We start from the raw sequence: 22,622 nt of genomic DNA, 5'->3' as shown, positions 1-22,622 counted from the left end.
ATCAGTTAATTATATTCCAAGCAAAAAGTTTGTTTAGTTAGCATATTTTAGTTTGTACTTTTAAAGTTACGTGAAAAAAAAAAACCACAACCAACAACCACTTGTAGGTTAAAGAACATTTGCGTTCTCTTTCCTTGATGAAAGAGTTCATGTGTGAAAAAGAAATAAAACTACCATCTTTTCGATTTGATCACGTGCACCTCATAAATTGCGTGGTAGAGTGGTCATGTGATGGGAAACACGTGTCTAGTTATCTGTGAACTGGGTTGAAACAAAAAAGTGAGGTTACGAAAGTATAAACAAAAAAGCAGGAAACGTGGACCCAAACTTTCTTTTCAGTGCTTTTAAACATTCCACTACTTGTTGCGCTCACATTCCCTACAACAATTAAACGTTATCTTGTAAATTTCAGGTTTTTGTGTAAGTTTAGTGTGTTCAATTGCGTCTAGTGTGAAAAGTTTAGTTTTCAATAATGGAGTGTGGATCTGTATGTGGGTCTGGAAAGCATTCCAATAAAATGGAGACAGGATTGACCCATGAGTGTGGCGTATTCGCCGCTATTGGGAATGACAATTGGGAGAGCAATACCGAAATTGCCCAAATTATTTTGATTGGATTGCAAGCTTTACAGCACAGGTAAACAAATACAAAAACTTGTTAAGTCCAAGAATTCAGTTATTATTGAAGTAAATATAGAAATGATTGTAAAAATCTTTATTTTCCACTTACCAACTACTCAGTTCAATCAAATTGCATTTAAACTATTTTTTTTTAAATATTTTTAACTTTGTCAGGTTGGCATATTAATTAACATCAACCAAAAGAAAGTACCTACCTACAAACTTACTTCAAAACCTGCCTGTGTACCTTCAAAATGAAACATCCTGTAGGTATTATATCTTATAAGAATATTCAATTCTTCTCAAAATAATAGTTCAAAAAAATGGTTTATTGTCCTATCTTCTTGGGGTCCACTTCAGGATTATTTGCTTGGAAGAAGGAAATTTTAAAAGAGTGCTTCAGCAAAGTTTCAATTGTCAACTTTGTTAGGCCAAACAGTGAGTGAATTAAATACCTGAAGGCAAACTGTTAACTAATAGCAAGGAAATTTCTTTACTATTATAGAAAACCGAGGGGTAAACCACTGGGACATTATGGTGTACAAACTTTAGGAATTAATGGGCATTACTGGAGGACATTAGTATTTTGAAAACTATTAATAAAATTGGAAACATCTAAATTATATTATAAAAAAAGTCATAAAATATTTTTTTCTCTACATCTACCATTCAAATTTAAACATAAATAAGGTTTGGTAATTTTAATGAATTCTGTTGGAAAACAATAAAAAATTTCAAATTTTGTAATTTTATTTTAAAAATTTTGAAGCTCTCTAGCAGCAAAATCGTACCTCTAACCCATCAACTTTTATAGGTCAATAGAAAGCTTATTTCATTGGCTATCCATTGGCATATAATAGTTTATAGAAAGTGTTGCAAATAAGCTAGTTATTGACGATTGAATCAAAGAACACCAAAAAAGTCATGAAAAAATTAGTTAAATTTGACGCCCTCTAGCTGCCAAACCATCTAACCTATCGATTCAAATTGGGCTGCTGTTAGAAAGCTTACTTCATTGGATATCCATTGACATATAAAACACTACAAAAAATGGTGCAAATAAACGAGTTATTCAAGATTGAACAAAAGGATGCACAAAAAGATAGTCAACTTTGATGCTCTCTAGTGGCCCACCTATCAACCCAAGTTGGGAAATTTTTAGAAAGCTCACTCCATTGACGTATAAAACTCTAGCAAAAATAGTGCAATTAAGCGGGTTTTTGAATATTAAACAAAAGAATATACCAAAAAAATTGGTCAAAGTTGACGCCCTCTAGTGGCCAAACGGTACCACTAACCAACCGACTTTTGTACGTCAATGGAAAGCTCATTTCATTGGCTGACCATCGACATATAAAAGTATATACAAAGTGTTACAAATACGCGTGTTATTTACGGTTTACAGACAGGGTGTCCCAGAAACACTTTTTGACTGGTTCGGGCTAATTTGACCCTAGAAAATTAGGAAAACATGGTTCCATGAGCTACCAGGTCTACTACGATGTAATGCATAGAAATTTCTTGAAAAACCGATTTTGGAAATGACATTTTCGTAAGGGTCAAATTTGCCTGAAACACCACCACTATCCCAATGGGTTTTGCGTTATGTTGGCCACTTAGTGCAAGCGAAAATCGACCTTAATGATTTTATTTCTACAGTTTTGCACACTCACTGTGCTCCTTGTGTGCCGAATATCAGGGCCGTACCTGGCTGATTTAAAAAAATTTCTCAAAGAAATTAGAGTGGTTACAGTCAAGAAAAACGTTTAATTAGCTTTGGAGCCCTCTGGCGGCCAAACGAAGCACCCTATCAAACTATCAACATAAAGGGCCATATCTTTGAAAAGCCCATAATATTTTCTATCCATTGACATTTTAGTAATAGGTGATTTCTTCACAGGGCTAAGGCCAACTTTGATCTTAAATATCTCAGAAAATAGAACCTTTTTCTATAGCACTTTTTGGGTCACTCTGTAGCTCTAAATGCGCGCAATTTACTGATCTAAAAATATACAGGGTGTCCTATTTGAGTTTTGTGATATTTGGCACTCTGAACCCAGAGAAGCTTCTTATTTTGTAGAAATTCTTTCACTGAACCAAGCCTTTGACCTCAAATATCTCGGTTTTTCTATGGCACATTTAGCGTGTACGCAATCTAACAGTAATATAACAATATATAGGGTGTCCCATTCGAATTTTATCACTTTGAACTTGGTGAAGTCACTTATTTTGTGGAAACTCTTTCACACAGCTAAGCCTAACTTTAACCCTCAAATATTTCAGAAGGGGGGCAGTTTTTCTATAACACATTTTGGGTCACTGTGTAGTTCACAGTGTGAGCAATCCACTGATCGAAAAATATACAGGGTGTCCCATTTGAGTTTCCTGACTATTTGCATTTTGAACTCAATGACAACACTTTTCAAGCAATTCCTACAAGAGGTTAAGGTCAATTTTTTTTTTGGTTACTTTAGGTTATGCAATGTTTTTGGTAATTTCAGAAGAAATTTCTGTAATTTTTGTAATATGTTATATATTTTTGGTAATTTTTCTAATTCATTCATCATTTCTTACCAAAAAAACACCAAAAATTACTCCTGTTTCACTCCTAGCACAAACGTAATAGTCAAGGTTTATATCAACAGTTCCATTTAAAAATTCTCCTAAAAATCAAAAGTTGGTAGGTACTTCTAGTTATTTGGTTGAACAGAAATCAGGGTAATTAATTTTATACAGTGTTGGGTCGTGGCAGAGGGAGCACAGGCACATATTCTTTTTTTTATTAAAAAAAAATCTGTAAGTACGTTTTCTATTATCTCTAAAAATTAAATTTAATGCAAAATCGGAGATTTTTCCAAAGATCAGTCATCAGATCGTCCAAGTTCGTCTGTGATCTATGTAGGAATGGTCTAAAATTACTTCAGTCTTTGATTCTAGAAAAAACCAAAGTTTTTTTTCTTTTTTGTTTGATTAAACACAGATTTGTATGTTTCCAGAGGACAAGAGTCTACTGGTATGGCAACAAGTGAAGGCAATAACGAATTCAACGTGCAGAAAGGAATGGGTCTCGTTAAAAATGTTTTTACAAACGAAATTATATCTCAGCTGACTGGTATTATGGGAATAGGACACACTAGGTGATTCCCCTTAATGCTTAAAAGTACTGGAACATTATTTTCGAACCTAAAGAGGATTTTAGGTATTCAACCAGTGCGAAATCAACCGCTGTCAACGCCCAACCTTTTGTAGTTCACTCTATGCATGGCTCTTTAGCTGTCGCGCATAACGGTGAGCTTGTCAATGCTTCGGCATTACGCAAACAGGTAAATCTAATAAAGTTTCGTTAATATTATAAAGTTTCAAAATGGGTTCACGCGATAAAATTGCTACACGTGGAGGGTTTGATGGCTATAAGTTCAAGTTCAAACTATTTACTATCTCAATGTTACGCTTTATTACTATTGTAGTGTTGGGGAAGATACGATAACACCAAGCATAACAATTATGTGATAACTCAGATAACTGAAACAAAAAGTGGTCTATTTTTATATGATTTTTGTTACAAACTGATAATTTTTTGTTAATTTCGACAAATTAACTGAATATGCCAACAGTTACTTTAATAATGTACTGGTATACAAAATTATAAGCGATTTCCGTGAAATTTATGGCCGGCGACCACCAGTCCCAACTTTTTCTAAACGATTCGATATTGTCTCTCTTTTTAACTTAAAGGGCTTCACCATTAACAGTTAGCGCTATTACAATTAATAAACCGCCAAACTAACGAAACTGTTTTCCAATAAACTCCGGAAAAACTAAAAACATTTTCAAGTCGGTTCGAAATGCGTTTGTAATGTTGCCAAATTGACAATCTCCACCAAGTCTGTTCGAAATGCGTTTGCAACGTTGCCAAACTGACAAATTTAATCAGTTTAAACTTGTAGTCCATGCTCTCAAAGTGGAGGTGAATGAATACAAAAAGGGGTTGAAGAACACTCATCCTCCTACTCGGGTGCGGTAAAGGGCACTTTTCGGCACTCATTTGAGTGTGGGATTACAAACGTGACCTTCTCGATCTCGAGTTTTAATGATTGTGCGCGTGGTTGCCAATTTGTTGTTTTTGTTGTGATGGGAAACAGCTTTTAAACAACAAAGTTTTAGCAGCCTTCAAAGATTAGAGAATACTCAATGTGGGATTTAGTTTTAGACGGGAGTTGTTGTCCACGTGCCCATTAAATATCGTCGATTCCATCCATTGGGATTTTAGTGATACCAAATTCCACCTTTTCCACGTCACATTAAAGTCTTGTCACATATCTTGTGTCAACTTCTGTATAAGAAGTACAAAGCGTATACTCGCATGTGGACAGACTAGTCAGTAGACCTAAAATCCTGCTTTGGAGATGCAAAAGCAACTGCGGGAAATCCTAGGGTTTAGGGCCCCGCAGCTATACTGGCTTACACCAGCACAATTATACCTGTGTTGACCTACGGGGCCATAGTCTGGTATGGCAAGGGCCTCCAGAGCACCGTAGCGAAGAAACTGTCTTCAATCCAAAGACAGGCATGCCTTTTTATCACGGGGGCGTTCAAGACAATGCGCACGTCCGCGTTAGAGTGCTGCCTTCCTTAGCTTCCTCTTCAGCAAGAGCTGAAGAGAGGCAAAGATGGCCTCCTTCCGGCTCTTCCATATTAGCCGTGTCCATATTTCCCGTGTCCGAGAGCTACTTGCGGATATTCTAAATCGCGAGTACCTTGCTATGCCCTCCGATGTTCTGCCGGGCACGGCTGCCACCGATTTCTGCTACAGGACCCTCGTACCATCGAGAGTGGACTGGGCAGAACGGGCTGATGACCTACTCCGAGCAGATATCTGATGGTTTACGGACGACTCCAAGTCTTCAAAAGAGACTGGAGCCGGAGCTTTCTGTGCCAAGGCGGAGGTTTGTCTGACTAAAGGACTGGGGGAAACACCGACAGTCCTGTAGGCTGAACTCTACTCTATCGAGATCTGCTCTAGGGAGATGACATTTTGACTGTGTCAAAGGCGGTCCTGGGCTGTCATGAAGTTCTTAACACTCTTGGAAAATCCAACAGCGTTACCCTGATGTGGATTCCGGGTCACTCCGACTTCACAGGGAGTGCCAAAGGCGACGAATTGGCTAAGCTGGGTTCGAAGGCGGCCTACATCGGGCCAGAACCGGCACTCGGTATGACGTACGGTGAAGCAAAGAAAAGCATCCCGGAGTGGTGTTATTAGGAACACTCTGACTTATGGCTGAGAACGACAGAGTTGGCTCACTCGAAGGAGTTTATTAGGGAGCCCTCTAAGAACAGGACAAACCATCTCCTGATACTCAGCAGACCACACCTGAGGGCAGTGACGGCGCTGTACACCGGTCACTGTCAGCTAAGGGCTCTCATGCACCGGCCTGGCGGAAGACGCCAAATGCCGCTGGTGTATGGAAGATGACGAGTCGGCCGCGCACCTACTGTGCCGCTGTCCGGCTCTGGCCAACTTCAGGTCCTCCATATTTGGACGGGCGGATGTACGCCCAGGAAACATGGACAACTTCTCATCCAGAGCAGTTATTCGGTTCCTCAAGGAGTCGAGTATTCTGGATGAGCTCTAACTTATGTGTGAGCCACAATAGACCTGCGGTCGCGGCGGAGGGCAGAATATTCCCACTCACGGTACATAACATATATGTAAAGCTCGGGTTTTGATGATAAAGTAAACATCTGGCAACCCGGCGCGATTAACGTCAATGACGTCTAACTACTATGCGCACTATCTTTTTAACTCCCCTGGATTATTTTTTTTTGGAAACAAAATTATGTATTTTTTCTACTCCCTGCAAACAAATTAAATCTATATAATGTATTCATATCTTTCCGAACACTACACACTTAATACTAACTTTTCGCTTTAACAGACAATTACTCTAGTAAATGTATAATTATATAGGTGTTAGCCAGAGGTGTTGGTCTATCAACACATTCAGATAGTGAGCTTATAACTCAAGCCTTATGTTTAATACCTCCTGATGGTGAAGTAAACGGTCCTGATTGGCCAGCTCGAATTCGGCATTTAATGCAACTGGCACCGCTCAGTTATTCTCTGGTAATCATGCTGAAGGACCGTATTTACGCTGTTAGGTTGGTGGAGTAACTTGAAGCGTAACCAAAGAATAGTTATTTAACAAGAAAGCTTCTTTGATGTTGGGGTGATGTTTTTGGTTGACTTTGGTTTGCCTTTGGTAGGAAATATGTTGCCGGTTGTCTCTTATCTTATTTCATTTTGAACATTGCATCCAATTTTCCGGGTCAAATATAAACTAATTTCTTATAATCATTGTTTACTTCTTTTGAGTCAAAGTGTTTTAAGTTCGCCTCTTAATCATTGGAAAATATCAATCCTTATTAACTTTTAAACTGTGGTCTGAGATATGTATAACAAATGAAACTACCGATATTCAACGATCAAAGCCGATTGTCTCTTAACTTTGGTAGGAAGAGTCCATCCCTCTCTCATTCGCTATATCTTCTTGTTAAATAGGTATTCTTTGGCGTAACCATAATATTTCAACAAACGTCAACTTTTACAGAGATCCTTACGGTAATCGACCGTTGTGTCTCGGAAAAATTTTGGCGACTCAAGAAAGTAAAATTCGTCTTCGCACCTAACAACAGTTTGTTAGACTGGGCACTTTTTTTAGTGGTCAATGGTTACACCAGTGACGTAGTGAATCGAATCATAGACAGTGAAAAGCCCGCGGATGGTTGGGTGGTCGCTTCCGAATCGTGCGCCTTTATGAAAATCACCCGGTACATTCGCGAGATTATGCCTGGAGAAATAGTCGAGCTGACTAGAAAGGGTCCTAAAACTATTGATATTATTCCCACGCCGGAGGGCAGACAAATGGCTTTTTGCATTTTCGAGTACGTGTATTTTGCTAGACCTACTAGCATTTTCGAAGGTCAAGAAGTATGTTGGTTTATAACAAATTAACATAACAAAAGTATTGTATGTCTTGGTGTGTTAGGTGTATAACGCCAGGGTTCACTGCGGCAGACAATTAGCGTTGGAACATCCTGTTGAAGCCGACATTGTGGGATCTGTGCCTGAATCCGGCAATGCTGCCGCTCACGGTTATTCTTTAGAAGTATGATATTTAATTGAATTCAATGAATTTCAGTATTCACTAAGGATCGATTAATTTTTAGTCGAAGATTCCTCAGGGTGAACTCTTGGCTAAGAACACTTATGTGGGTCGTACTTTCATTCAACCCAGTAACCGATTGCGGCAAATGAATGTGGCTCTAAAATTCAGTAAGTACCTCTATTTTTATTTTTCAATATAGTCGTTATTAATTTGTTTAGTAATAATGGGTCTGTCTCACAAATTGAAAAGTTGATTTTTAATAGTTAGATGAAAAAGTTTGGGTGTAAAAATATAATATTTGTCAAATTTCAACCAAAAATTCGCGCAACTTATTATGCAACTTACATTTTCGCTTTCCGCTTACCGCATTAATGTAAAGTCCATGCCAGGGTTAGTGACAGTGACGTAATAATTGTGAAGAAAATAGAAATTTTATGGCATTGTGGAAATGCATCATCATTCATCATGAAGCCTTGTCGCGTCCACTGCTAAACATAGGCCTCCCGTAATCTGTGCCACTCCTCCCTGCACTGCGCCGCTTGCATCTAGTTGTGCTTGATGAGCTTTATATCATCAGTCCATCTCGCTGTTGGTCGTCCTCTACTTCGGTATGCCTCCAGTCGAGGATTTTCTTGGTCCATCTGTCGTCAGTTATTTTTGCAATGTGTCCCACCCAATTCCATTTTAATGTTGTTATTCTCCTGACATCCAAACCTTCTTATTTTGTTGTTTTGGATTCTATCTCTTAGAGAACGTTGTGTCACTGGTAATTTATTGATGGATTGTCTTGTCAGAGTAGTGTTTCCGCTCCGTATGTCATAACAGGCAGAACACACGGATTGGACATTTTTCTCTTTAAACATACCGGGATGTAGGACCTGAATACTTGCTTTTAGGTTCCCAAAAGCTGCCCAGGTGAATCCTATTCTTCTTTGAAACTCCACAGTTTGGCTGTCTCGACCAACATGAATTTCATGACCAAGATATTTGTAGGACGATATTTGTTGCACTTCTTGCCCACTCAAGGAAATGTGTGTGTGTTTTTGGCGCTCTTTATAAATCGTATAGCATCTGTGTGGCTTTGTCAATCTTATCCGAAATCAGGACAATATCATCGGCAAACCTAAGGTGGTTCAAGTCTTCTCCATTTATATTAAGTTCCAAGTTATTCCAATTTGTCTCCTTTAGCGTGTACTCGAGTAAATTTGTAAAAAGGTTTGGTGATAAGGTGTCATTTTGTTCGATTTTGAACTTGCCTGTATTTTCATGGAGCCTAACACATGATGTTGCGTTTTCATAGATATTTTTAATTATATCGGTGTGTCGGTGATCTATTCGGCAATCAGAAAGAGCTTTTTGCGTTGGTCAATAGTATCAAATGCCTTCTCGTAGTCTACAAAAATGAGGATAAGCGGTTTATTCAACTCTCAATGAAGGTTTTCATTACTTGTGGGTGATCGTTCGTAACGGCGGCGGAAACCAGCTTGTTCTCGTGGTTGGTAATTGTCGAGCCTGTTTGTGAGTCTAAATGTGAGAAAGTAGGCTGATGGGCCGATAATTTTTTAGATCTGTGATGTCGCCCTTTTTGTGCATGATAATAACAGCATTCTGCCCACTGGGAAGGTGTTGTACCTTTAAGAAGAGAATAAATTAAAGAGTTTATGGATAGTGTATTTTAGAGCTTCGCCTCCTTCTTTGATGGACTCGATAACTATATCGTCGTCTCCTGGATCTATTATTTTTTATTTCCAAAAGTGAAGCTGTTATTTTGTCGATAGTTCTTTCTGGGAAATCCCCCGATTTAACATTCCCATGAACCTCTATAAAGCTCCGTGTAAAATTCTTCAGTAATTTTAAGAACCTCCGCTCTACCGGTCTTAGTACTGCCGCTTCTATCAGCAAGCCTACAAATGTTTTTTCCTGCCTTTCGTAAAGTTTTTTCGTTCGACTCTTAAAGTCTTATTCCCCTCAATTACTTCAGCTATTTGTTGTTAATTGTAGTTGCGGACGTCTTGTCTGACAGACTTCAAAATTCTTCTTCTTTCATGTGCCTTGTCTCCCTGACGTTGGCGATCACCATGGCAAAGGCTGTACGGTCCTCCGCTAAGCGGAAAAGTTCACCAGCGCCTCTTATGCCGGTCCAATTCCGGATATTTCTGAGCCATGACTGTTGCTTTCTTTCAACTCCACGGCGCCCCTGAATCTTTCCCTTTAGTATGTGCTTACCTTTCAATGTTTGCTCTTCGTAGTACATACTCGTTTGTAACATGTGTCCACGGAATATGAGGCATTCTTTTGTGAAGCCACATTTCGAATGCCTCCAGTTGGTTTGACATTGCAAATAAAGGATCTCATATTATTAAAAGTGGCCCGAGCAATCTCTCTTCGGCACATTAACTCTCAGTCCGGGTATAGATCCTCTGTAATAATACTACCAAGGTATTTGAACTGAGAGACCCGTTAAATTTGTATTTCATTAATTTCTATAGTGGTGCCATTATAGGGTTGCCTGCTGAATATCATAAATTTGGTCTTTTCTGTACTGTAGTCCTTCGATTGTGTTTGCTAAAATCACTGTATCATCAGCATATCTGATTGTTGTTATTGACGCTCCATTTATTTTGATGCCGAGGTGTGATATCCCTTCCAAAGCTTTCTTAAATAGTCGATCAGAGTACAAGTTGAAGTGCAAGGGTGACAATATGCAACACTAAGTCTTACTCCACGCGGCACTCTAATATGGTCTGTTTTATTGTCTATTTCTATCTGTGCCGTTTGGTTCCAGTATAGATTTTGTCTATCATCTTTTACTTTGATTTCTCTATCATCTTGAACTACTCCTATTTAAGTGTCTAAATGTATCGCTATTTGTCACGTATCTATCCTTCGTATCTCTTCTCACCTTCATAAGATTCTTCGTGCTCTGGCTCAATTTATCTACTTTATTTCTCGCTCTTATGCAGTGATTTCTCTGAGCTTCCTTTATAATATTGTTAATTTTCATACTTAAACCGTCCACAATTATTGCGTCGTCTCTCGTGTTCTAAGTTTCTGAGCTTTATTGCCATTTCTTCTTGATATGTCGCCTTATTCTCTATCGATGTCCATTTTTTGCCCTGGATCCTAGACACCATCTTTGCTCTTTCACTTCAAACGCTTATTTTATGTGTGTGAATGGTCGCTACCTGCCGCAAATTTGTTCAATACAGTGACGTCCTGGACGACATGTTTGTTATCCGTGACAACATGACATCGTACCATTTGGGCTTGACCAGGTCCATTTTCGAAGTGAGCGCTTCTTCAAAAAGGAATTCAAGGCGTGCAGTCTCGGTTGAAGGAGAAAACCCAGAAACATCTCTCCCCTATGATTTCTCTCTCCGTAGCCAAATGTTCCCAGGATAGTTTCTGCTTTGTCAATCTTGGGGCCAAGTTGGCGGAAATGGCGTTGTGGAAATTAATGGTAGCTCAGTTGGTAGAGTTCAAATCCGACTAGGGGCGGAAAAAAATCATCTTACTTCTTGTATTTGAACTTCTGAGCTCATCATTATGGCATTTGTATCCGTTTCCTTTTTAGGTCCTATACTCACTAACGTCAAAGGAAAACGCATCATTTTAATTGACGATTCTATCGTTAGAGGCAATACAGTGGGACCAATCATTAAGTTACTAAGAAAATCTGGAGCTAAGGAAGTTCACATCAGGTTAATTATCTATTTCCATCGAAATGAAAAAACCTTGATTATTAGCATTTTAAAATAATAATTGTAGAATTGCGAGCCCACCACTTAAATACCCCTGCTACATGGGCATCAACATTCCTACTAGAGAAGAACTGATAGCCAATACGAAAGACTTTGAAGATATAGCTTTGAAAGTTGGTAAGTATTTTGCTATTTTTTAAAAGCTGTAAAATTGGTTTTTCCATTAGTAACATGAAAAACGTATCATTATTGACCGATTAGTAACTTGAGAAATTAGTTTTCTCTACCTTATTGGTGACTTAGGTCTAAAATAGAGTATAACCACAGACAAACTAATATATACAGACGGTCAGCCAAATGGTTAAAAAACGAAACGCTAAATGGAGACCCTTTGCTGTTCAACAGTCTCCATCGGCGAATCGACGGTATCTATTTCGAGCGTCTCATAACAGATGGCAGTGCAGCCAGTAAATTTTTCTGCAGTTTGGCTCTTGTTTGAAGGCATAATTACGCAACGTTGCCTGGTATTGCTAGAATTCTTTGTACCATCAGAAATTTTTTTAAATGATCATTGCAATTTGCTTATATTGTTTTATTAAGAAATATTAAGATATTGAGGGTAACTAGGAATCGTGTTATTGGAGTTAGAACAGATAAAACTTTATTTAGAACGTATTTAAGTTTATAATTGGCACTGTATTTACGGATAATGTTTTCCCGCCAAATTCATCAAAACTGTTGCTATTTGTTAACCGTACGTGCAGACATCGGTAGTGGAAGTTTAACTTTTGTGTTATTTATTATTTTTTTTCTGCTCACATAGATATCTGATATTTACAAATATGTCGGGAAATGTGTGCAAGTACTTAAACTGTGGAAAAAGTGGTCGTGACGGTGTCCGATTATTTAGATTTCCCCATAAGAACCCTGAACTTTGTCGAAAGTGGGTGATTTACTGCGGTATGGGCTATTTTTAACTAAAAATGTTCTTATTTAGCTTGCTTTAATGTAGTGCCGCATGATGCTTTTCTGTATTAACCTATTACCTTACTTAAAAGTTAAAAGACTATTTAAAAACCCATTGTCGCACTTTGCAATAGGTATTCAATTTGTTCAGGGTCATGCCTTCTTTAATATTATTGTCGATCAATATTATTGACTATATTGACTATCCTACGAATAGGTAGGTAGGTACACTTTTATAATACAGGGTGATGCTTAATAACATGATAATATTCTACTAATTAGTACTATATTCATATCATAGACTAGACTTGCACATGTTTTAATGTGCAAACAATTTGGTAATTTTAACCAGTGGCGTTCGTAAAGATTTTGCATTAAATAGGATTTATTGAAAAAAATTATGCGTTATTGCATAAGTTCTTAGTTAATAAAATAAACAAGGAGCTGCTTTTTTATAAATATTCGAGAAATATTATTTGAGGTTGTTCTATTATAATTATTATTATTATAAATACTATTTGTAACTGATAAACTTTGTTTCTTTGGATAGGTAACAGTATTATAAGCTCGAGTATAAAATAAAAAAAATTAAGTTTTGTTTATAATCAACATCAGTAAACAGAAATTTATTAGTAGATTATAACATTTCATTTTTTCAAACAAAAGGTGTTATGTCGAATAGGCACCACATTTTTTCGATTTTAGAGAGTTACAACCATTTGAGAAGAAATAATTACCTAAACTATTATTTTTGACAGCATATACTTTCTGATTCGAGAACCATCCCATAGCATTTCCTCAATTATAGGAAACAATATAGGTAATGTGGATGTAGGTATATCCTCATCAATTTGCTTAGTCCGATAAAAACTTGAGGCAAAGCTTTTTTGTGTTAAATAAGCTGGAATACATTTCTTTAAATCACTAAAAATCTACATTTATTTATCAGTTGTTGATTTCTAGTTTAAATGTTAAAATAAATCATGTTACCCTAGAAATTTAAATCGCTACTGGTTTGTTCTTTAACTTTAAATTGAGTAAAAGCGTCTTATTTATTTTCAAAACTAGACGCTTTGGCAATTGATTACCATAAATGAGTGAATCTTGTTCGTTGTTGAAATCAAGAAAAAATATTGTAATACAAAGTACATGCATCCAGGATAAGAAGAACCATTAATGGGGATCTTATAAACGGTTAGAGGTCTGTGGAATTATTAACTTAAACTTAAAAGTGAAAGAAAAAAATGTTTTCCAATTCCAAAAATAAAAGTTTAAATTAAAAAAAAGTAAAGTTTAATACATCAATACAGGGTGTCCCACGACGAAAGACCTCGATTGATATTGGAAAAAGTATAAATAGGAGAGTTTTGAAAATTTGGTAGGATACTGATGTGGGCATGCCCAATCCAACTAAAATATTTTCAAGATGGTTGCACTTCCGCTTATACCGGAAGTCGATCACACCTTTCTTATTTTAAATAGAACACCCTATATATTATTACTACTATGTTAAAACCGTATTTCATTTTGCATTGAAACTTTGGGTTATTGTAAATAAAGGATCGTTTTATTAAACTGAGGGTGCGTAATGACTCATTTGTATACAGGGTCGTCAAAAAAAAATCATAAAGTTGCCACTAAAAAAAATGAAAAATCTCAAGTTTTTTAAATAGAAACCCACATTTTTTATGACGGAATCATTTTGAGCATTAAAAATTACTATAAGTTTCAATTTACTTGCCTATACCTAAATCCAACCCATTTCGTTTTATTTGAGAATAAACATTTTTTTATTAGGCTGCATGGTTGGAATTAGCTGGTACTCTAGTTAGCCATGCTTTTGACACACGGTGATATTGGAGAACTGCAAAGCATGTTATGTTGAGCGTTGCAACTGTCACTTTTTTGGAAAAACATCAAATATTTCGAAAACGGCTAGAGATAGGAATAGGGCATTGTACACAAAAGTTGGTTAGAAATTGCAATTTCTACATTTGTATTATTAAGGATTGGTTTTGTTTTAATAGCTTTTATCTTCACAGATCCCGTATTCTTAAAATTTTCAATTATTTGCTTGACAGCTTTTCGTGATGGCTTTGGTTTTTCTGGATAACGAGCGGCAAATACCTCACATGTTCTACTCACAACTTTATCACATTCTCCGTAAATAATAAACAGATTTAAGTAATCTTGGTTTGAATAACGTAACCGCGACGGCATATTTGCAGTTGTCAAAACACTCAAAACTAGTGTTATTAACATGCTCTGCAGGTCTCCAATATCACCGTGTGTCAAAAACATGACCAACTAGAACACCACATAATCCCAACCGTGCAGCATAATAAAAAAATGTTTATTCTCAAATAAAACGAAATGGGTTGGATTTAGGTATAGGCAAGTAAATTGAAACTTATAGTAATTTTTAATGCTCAAAATGATTCCGTCATAAAAAATGGGGGTTTCCATTTAAAAAACTTGAGATTTTTAATTTTTTTTAGTGGCAAGTTTATGATTTTTTTTTGACGACCCTGTATACAAATGAGTCGTTACGCACCCTCAGTTTAATAAAACGATCCTTTATTTACAATAACCCAAAGTTTCATTGCAAAATGAAATACGGTTTTAACATAGTACAAAAATATGTTGAGCGTTGCAACTGTCACTTTTTTGGAAAAACATCAAATATTTCGAAAACGGCTAGAGATAGGCATAGGGCATTCTATACAAAAGTTGGTCAGAATTTTGTGAGGAATCCAAATATGTAATAATATATAGGGTGTTCTATTTAAAATAAGAAAGTTGTGATCGACTTCCGGTATAAGCGGAAGTGCAACCATCTTGAAAATATTTTAGTTGGATTGGGCATGCCCACATCAGTATCCTACCAAATTTTCAAAACTCCCCTATTTATAGTTTTTCCAATATCAATCGAGGTCTTTCGTCGTGGGACACCCTGTATATTCGGAAAAAAAGACCTATTTTAAAAAATTAGTTGATGGTTCCACAAAGACGAAGCGTGGGACCAAAAAACTAACCACGCCAGTTTAAAGAGCATTAAAAGTGGCGGTAGAGAAGTGTCATTAGTTTTGATCAGGTTCAATATTAGCTTCACAAAAACATACAATCTAAATTTAAAAAATTCATTTCTTTCAAAAACCGAACAAAAAGATGTTTTAATGTCATTTTATACGGCCATGCTTACCGAACTTATCTCCCATGTTCAACCAAATCTGTATCTGTAATCGTTTTCAAGATCTCCATAGTGGCTCGCTATATCGTGAACACTTTTGCTAAAGAATGGATTTTTTCTTTGTCATTACACATACAGAATTCATTAAGTAGAAATATTTTAAAAGAACTTCAAATCTCGTTTAGAATTTGCTTTAACTTTTACACCGTTACTTCTCGTAACAATGTGAATCATTGCTTTTTTATTTGAAAAGACCACTTTGTTAGGTAATTTTTATTTTTCTATTTTAGGTAGATTATTATTTATTAATAATTATTATTATTGTCTGCTTACGCTGTGGTTTAATGTATAGTCTAGAAGACAATGAAGAAGTGTCATATCACATGTGTATTCAAAAAACAACATAATTTAAAAAATGTTCAACGTAAATTTGAATTTCTCTTATTATTCAGTACTTTTCAATTTGATTGATTTTATGTATCAATCAATAAAAAAAATTCACACATAAATCCCAAAATGTTGCATTCCGTATTACACTTATTATTTTCTGCGATTTCTACACAACGCTGATGAGTTTCAATAAAAACGAAACAATTGATATAAACACAACGGAAAATTGCATTATTCTCAGAGTATATTTTAATAATTGTCATTAGAAAGTAATTTTTCAACTACTATAATGACCGAAACAATCAGTAATTTCACTTAGAGTATTTAATTTAATTTAATATCAATGTAATAATCTTTGTCTAATGTACTATTCCTTAAAATTAGGTAGAATTTTTAACACGTACTATTTTAGATTAAATTTAATTATTTGCAAGCATACCTACAAAATGCGCTCGGCTTTTTTTCTTATTTCTATTCCGTACCGACCCGTCGCGTCGCGCCGGTGATTTGATGCAGTTGTATAATCATAAATGCCGTGCGCCGAACGCGTCTCTGCAGAAATATGGCAACACTGCGGAAAACAAATTTCGCTCGTTCAGACGATCACAGCCGATTACGCATGAGTCATCACAATATTTTAAAACAATTTATTAGTCTGACTGGTCTGGCGCCTTCACCAAAATTATATGGCTTCCATTTGCTCTGACCGTCTGTATATATTAGTTTGTCTGTGGTATAACTCTTCACGTTGTTGTTATCCTAATTTTTTAAATTTTCAATAAAATGACCATCAAAAATATGGTTAATAGTGGAAAAAACGCTATATTATCCACGGCTTAGATAGCTTTTATTGACCTTATGTCTTAAAGCTTCTGTCTAAACCTTGGTTAATAATGCACTATTGTTTTTAAACATCTTATAAATTCAACTTTAGTGACAGGCTTTTGTGAAGTATAACTAATATTTTCTGCCGCTGGCGAATAATATTATACGGCGCTCAATCAAAAACTATACGAAATATTAATTTAAGGTCAATGTTTTGGCGGGTTTTAGGTCATTTAATCTAAATACAAAGCAAAATTAGGGAGGTGTTGTTAACCTTAAGTAAAGTTTTCTTAGAAAAATACACGCAAAAACTGTTTGAAAATTCAATATTGTATTTCGTTAGTCTAGGATGTATTTCGTTAGTCTAGGATGACTCGTATGAATTTTTAACTTTCGTACTGCGTCATATAAAGTAGGTATCATCTAAGACATATTTTGGCGTCAGTGTTTACTCGAGTGTTTGCAGTGTCTATATCTCATTTTTACTCATTCTGACAAAACAAGATGACCGATGTTACTGCAGCTTAAAACTCAACACCTCCGCCGAAATACTCATTTTTTTTCCTCATGAAATAAGTAGTGATGGGTAAATTAATTTTGACACCGCTTTTCTCCCAACTGTACCAAATTTTGTGGTGTTTTTTCTGATTATTGGATAGGAAATTTAAAGAGGATTCCAAAAATTTGCTTAAAACAGTGATTTTCTCACACCAAGTGAGTTTTTCAGGCAATTTTGTCCCTGACTGACCTTTCAAACTGTGTTTCTGGCATTCAAATTGTTACACCGCTTTTCTCCTTGACTTTACCAACTTTTGTAGTGTTTTTTCAGGTTATTGAATAGGAAATCTAATGAGGATTCCAAAAATGTGCTTAAAACAGCCATCTTCTCACTCCAAGTGGGCTTTACAGGCGAATTTATCCCTGACAGTCCTTTCAAACTATGTTTCCTGGCAGATCAAGTTTTTACACCGCTTTTCTCTTTGACTGTATACAAATTTTGTAGTGATTTTTCAGATTATTGGATAGGAATAACAAGGATTCCAAAAATGTGCTTAAAACAGTCATTTTCTCACTCCAAGTGAGTTTTACAGACGATTTTGTCCCTGACTGATCCTTCAAACTGTGTTTCTGGCATACAAATTGTTACAACGCTTTTTTCCCTGACTGTACCAAATTTCGTTTTGTTTTTTCAGGTTATTGAATAGGAAATCTAATGAGGATTCCAAAAATGTGCTTAAAACAGCCATCTTCTCACTCTAAGTGGGCTTTACAGGCGATTCTATCCCTGACTGTCCTTTCAAACTGGGTTTCCTAGCATATCAAATTTTTATACCGCTTTTCTCGTTGACTGTACTGTTTTGTAGAGGTTTTTCAGGTTATTGGATAGGAAATTTAATGAGGATTCCAAAAATTTGCTTGAAACAGGGATTTTCTCACTCCAAGTGACTTTTACAGGCGATTTTGTCCCTGACTGACCTTTAAATCTGTGTTTCTGGCATTCAAATTGTTACACCGCTTTTCTCCTTGACTTTACCAACTTTTGTAGTGTTTTTTCAGGTTATTGAATAGGAAATCTAATGAGGATTCCAAAAATGTGCTTAAAACAGCCATCTTCTCAGTCCAAGTGGGCTTTACAGGCGATTTTATCCCTGACTGTCCTTTAAACTGTGTTTCCTGGCAAATCAAATTTTTACACCGCTTTCTCCCTGACTGTATAAAGTTTTGTAGAGGTTTTTCAGGTTATTGGATAGGAAATTTAATGACGATTCCAAAAATTAGCTTGAAACAGTGATTTTCTCACTCCAAGTGAGTTTTACAGGCGATTTTGTCCCTGACTGACCTTTAAAACTGTGTTTCTGGCATTCAAATTGTTAAAGCGCTTTTCTCCCTGACTGTACTAAATTTCGGTTATTGAATAGGAAATCCAATAAGGATTCCAAAAATGTGCTTAAAACAGCCATCTTCTCACTCCAAGTGGGCTTTACAGGCGATTTTATCCCTGACTGTCCTTTCAAACTGGGTTTCCTAGCATTTCAAATTTTTATACCGCTTTTCTCGTTGACTGTACTGTTTTGTAGAGGTTTTTCCGGTTATTGGATAGGAAATTTAATGAGGATTCCAAAAATTTGCTTGAAACAGGGATTTTCTCACTCCAAGTGACTTTTACAGGCGATTTTGTCCCTGACTGACCTTTAAAACTGTGTTTCTGGCATTCAAATTGTTACACCGCTTTTCTCCTTGACTTTACCAACTTTTGTAGTGTTTTTTCAGGTTATTGAATAGGAAATCTAATGAGGATTCCAAAAATGTGCTTAAAACAGCCATCTTCTCAGTCCAAGTGGGCTTTACAGGCGATTTTATCCCTGACTGTCCTTTAAACTGTGTTTCCTGGCAAATCAAATTTTTACACCGCTTTCTCCCTGACTGTATAAAGTTTTGTAGAGGTTTTTCAGGTTATTGGATAGGAAATTTAATGACGATTCCAAAAATTAGCTTGAAACAGTGATTTTCTCACTCCAAGTGAGTTTTACAGGCGATTTTGTCCCTGACTGACCTTTAAAACTGTGTTTCTGGCATTCAAATTGTTAAAGCGCTTTTCTCCCTGACTGTACTAAATTTCGGTTATTGAATAGGAAATCCAATAAGGATTCCAAAAATGTGCTTAAAACAGCCATCTTCTCACTCCAAGTGGGCTTTACAGGCGATTTTATCCCTGACTGTCCTTTCAAACTGGGTTTCCTAGCATTTCAAATTTTTATACCGCTTTTCTCGTTGACTGTACTGTTTTGTAGAGGTTTTTTCCGGTTATTGGATAGGAAATTTAATGAGGATTCCAAAAATTTGCTTGAAACAGTGATTTTCTCACTCCAAGTGGGTTTGACAAGCTATTTTATCCCTGACTGTCCTTTCAAACTGTGTTTCTGGCATTCAAACTGTTACACCGCTTTTCTCCTTGACAGTCTACAAATTTTGTAGTGTTTTTTTAGATTATTGGATAGGAAATTTAATGAGGATTCCAAAAATTTGCTTAAAACAGTCTTTTTCTCACTCCAAGTGGGTTTTATACAAGCTATTTTGTCCCTGGCAGTCCAACTGTCAAACCGTGTTAAAGTAAACAAAAATCAGAATTTAGAAAAGTTTTCTTCCAGTATTCGATATAAAGGTTTCTGGGCTTAAAGTCAGTTATTTTGACAGTGGTCACGTGACTGCCTAGCTAAAGCCGTTTTTTAGCGTCTTACCGCGCTGCGTTTTCGCGTCTAAACTATGACGTCATTACTAACAGCTGCTTACAGCGGTTGTAAGCGTCTTCTGAAGAACGCTAAAAACTGCGGTAAGACGAAAACTTATGGAATGGGCGTTGAAGCTAATTTGGAGGTTATAGACGCACGGTTTAGCTAATGCCGGTTATGTGGATGTTAATTAATGTTATGTGTATTAAGCCGGGAGCGTCGTTGAAGTTGAAATGTTGAATCTAATTTGAGGTTATAGGTTTGCTGTTAGCGCAGCATTTCAGCGTCCTCAAAATCGATGACATAATGCTGTAAGACGCGGTAAGATATCCGTTAAGACGCTTACACGCTAAAAAACGGCTTAAATTACACACACAAAAAACACGTGATATGTCACTAATGTCAAAACTGTCAAAATTTGCCTAGAATTTTCGGTCTTTATTTTTTCAAGATTTTACTTAGACAATATTAGCCATGACAGGAAAGTCAAATTGGCAAATTATCCTGTCACATTGAACTTAACATTTCCAATAATTTTACTTACTATATCGTACCGGTAAGTAACCGGTCCACGGTAAATTTACGCCCATAATTAAAAATAAGTATCTATTATTATTTTAGGGGCTGACAGTTTACACTACCTGAGTGTAGAAGGGCTGGTAAGAGCCGTTCAAAAGGACATCAAAATTGAAGGGCGAACGGCAGGTCATTGTATCGCTTGTCTTACCGGGGATTACCCCGGCGGCGTTCCTGAAGGGCTTGATTGGTAACAATTTCGAATCAATAATTATTATGTTTCTCAACAGTTCAAATATTAGTACTTATCACGAAATAGTAATTAAGTTGTAAACCTACATTACAGTTCCTAAAATTTGTTTTAAATAAATGTCAAACATATTTTCCTTGGAGGCACATTCTCAGTCAAAAAACATTTTACAATAATTTTTCTCAGGAATAAAGTATTAGGGTTTATTTTTATAGGTTATGTAAGGTTTTGTTTTTTTTTCTATTTTTTTTTAAGATATGGGAGCAGGATTTTAATTTACCGTTATTTAGCTCTAATTAAAGAATCTCAGCATTTACTATTTAACATTGTAGTTTTCTTTAATATTAAGCGAAGACTGAAAGGTAAGACAAACAATCCTTATGAGGAATATTGCAGCACACTCTTCAAAGGCAAATGCTAATGTACTTTCTAGTCAATTCCGGCTTTAAATCGTCGGTTATATTCAGTTAAAGAGAATCCAGTTTGCCAAACTGGCTGTCTCCAATAAATATTTACGATGGCAGTCCGATAAGCCTCACCGCCAGATGACACTACTATCGTAAGATAAATTTAATATCGTGTAGTACAGGGTGGAGCGCGGTAATTTGCTTATTTGGAAATAAAATAAAAAAATTAGGAGCCTTAGAAAAAATTATTTTATATTTTAATTATATTGAACAGTAAGGGAATTTTTAAATTACATGGTTTTAAATAGTGTATCTGGCAAATGTCGACCTTCGCTATCCTCACACTGCTGCATACGTTTTCTGAAGTTTCTAACAAGCATGTCGACTGGTATTCTGCCAATTTCAGCCTCAATATTGTTCATAAGATCTTCCAAGGTATTGCGGCGGTTGATATACACCTTCGACTTTAGGTAACCACAAAGGAAATAATTGCATGGGGCTAAGTCTGGTAAGCGTGCTGGCCAGTTCACTTCACCACTCAAAGAGATAAGCCGTTCAGGAAGCATTTCCTGTTTCCCATCCAATCCAATTTCATTCAAAATCTTGTATCATACTCAAGTACCGTTTGGAGTTCACAGTTACGGCAAGACGGTTATCCTGGAAAAAGTGAGGGCCAATCATGCCTGCTCGTGATATGGCGCACCACACAGTGACGCGGTCCGAATACAGAGGTCTCTGGGGTTTGTTTCACTCGAGTACCGCATATTTTGTTTGTTTACACACCCACTGAGGTGAAAATGTGCTTCATCAGAAAAGAACACAATTGCGTCACGGAATATAGTTTCAAGAATGTTTTCACAAGAGGTTCGCCGTGTCAAATACGCACATTTTCTACGGGTGAAAATTCAGTTCATCATGAAGAATCCGGTGGAGAGAACGTATGGAAATGCCAAGAGCAAGTGATTGCTTCCGAGCAGAGCGTTTCGGAGATTGCAGTACTGCTGCTCTAACTCTCTCGATGTTTTGTGGTGTTGAAATCCTTCTCTCAGGTTCCCTTCGTACACATAACACATTCCCTGCTGTTCTGAATGAAGTTGTCAGTTGAGATTGTCGTCCAGGAACACGTCCGCGTTGGGGAACAGCAAAACGTAAACGAAAAGCACGCTGCACTGCAATTATCGAGTGCGCATTTAAAAAATACGCTTCAACACAAAATGACCCCTCCTCAAGTGTCCAATGCATGATGACAACTGACGGGTAGACTAATACAAATCTCCCGTCAGCCACGCCCACTCCCCGCCCTCTTCGATCAACAGTGTCGCCACAGCCTGCCTTGCAATAAAGCAAATTACCGCGCT

General features: G+C 36.7%; 1 protein-coding gene and 1 long non-coding RNA gene across 2 annotated transcripts; both read left to right on the top strand.

Moving 5' to 3' along the window:
* The first annotated feature begins 279 nt into the window (after positions 1 to 279).
* LOC145725776 (amidophosphoribosyltransferase-like) lies at positions 280 to 21,181 on the top strand. Its single transcript, XM_081974625.1, has 11 exons — positions 280 to 636; positions 3,617 to 3,757; positions 3,820 to 3,943; positions 6,592 to 6,782; positions 7,232 to 7,287; positions 7,343 to 7,611; positions 7,670 to 7,789; positions 7,851 to 7,956; positions 11,364 to 11,490; positions 11,558 to 11,667; positions 20,713 to 21,181. The coding sequence occupies exons 1-11, from the start codon at positions 473 to 475 to the stop codon at positions 20,859 to 20,861; spliced, it is 1,557 nt and encodes a 518-aa protein (XP_081830751.1). The 5' UTR covers positions 280 to 472; the 3' UTR covers positions 20,862 to 21,181.
* Positions 11,680 to 14,595, top strand: LOC145725791 (uncharacterized). Its single transcript, XR_014177403.1, has 2 exons — positions 11,680 to 12,260; positions 12,414 to 14,595. It is a non-coding gene; the product is annotated as an uncharacterized LOC145725791 (long non-coding RNA).
* Positions 21,182 to 22,622: the final 1,441 nt, after the last annotated feature.

This window comes from Ips typographus, linkage group LG3 (genome assembly GCF_016097725.1).
Source record: "Ips typographus isolate SLU linkage group LG3, UJ_Ityp_2.0, whole genome shotgun sequence".
Lineage (NCBI taxonomy): Eukaryota > Metazoa > Arthropoda > Insecta > Coleoptera > Curculionidae > Ips > Ips typographus.
This window is presented reverse-complemented; position numbering and strand designations above follow the sequence as displayed.

Excerpts from the sequence above, each read along its gene's own strand:
- LOC145725776 (XM_081974625.1), top strand. The coding sequence starts at position 473 with ATGGAGTGTGGATCTGTATGTGGGTCTGGAAAGCATTCCAATAAAATG. Across the intron at positions 7,790-7,850 it reads CTCACGGTTATTCTTTAGAA|TCGAAGATTCCTCAGGGTGA; the intron begins GTATGATATTTA and ends ATTAATTTTTAG. Across the intron at positions 11,668-20,712 it reads AGATATAGCTTTGAAAGTTG|GGGCTGACAGTTTACACTAC; the intron begins GTAAGTATTTTG and ends TTATTATTTTAG.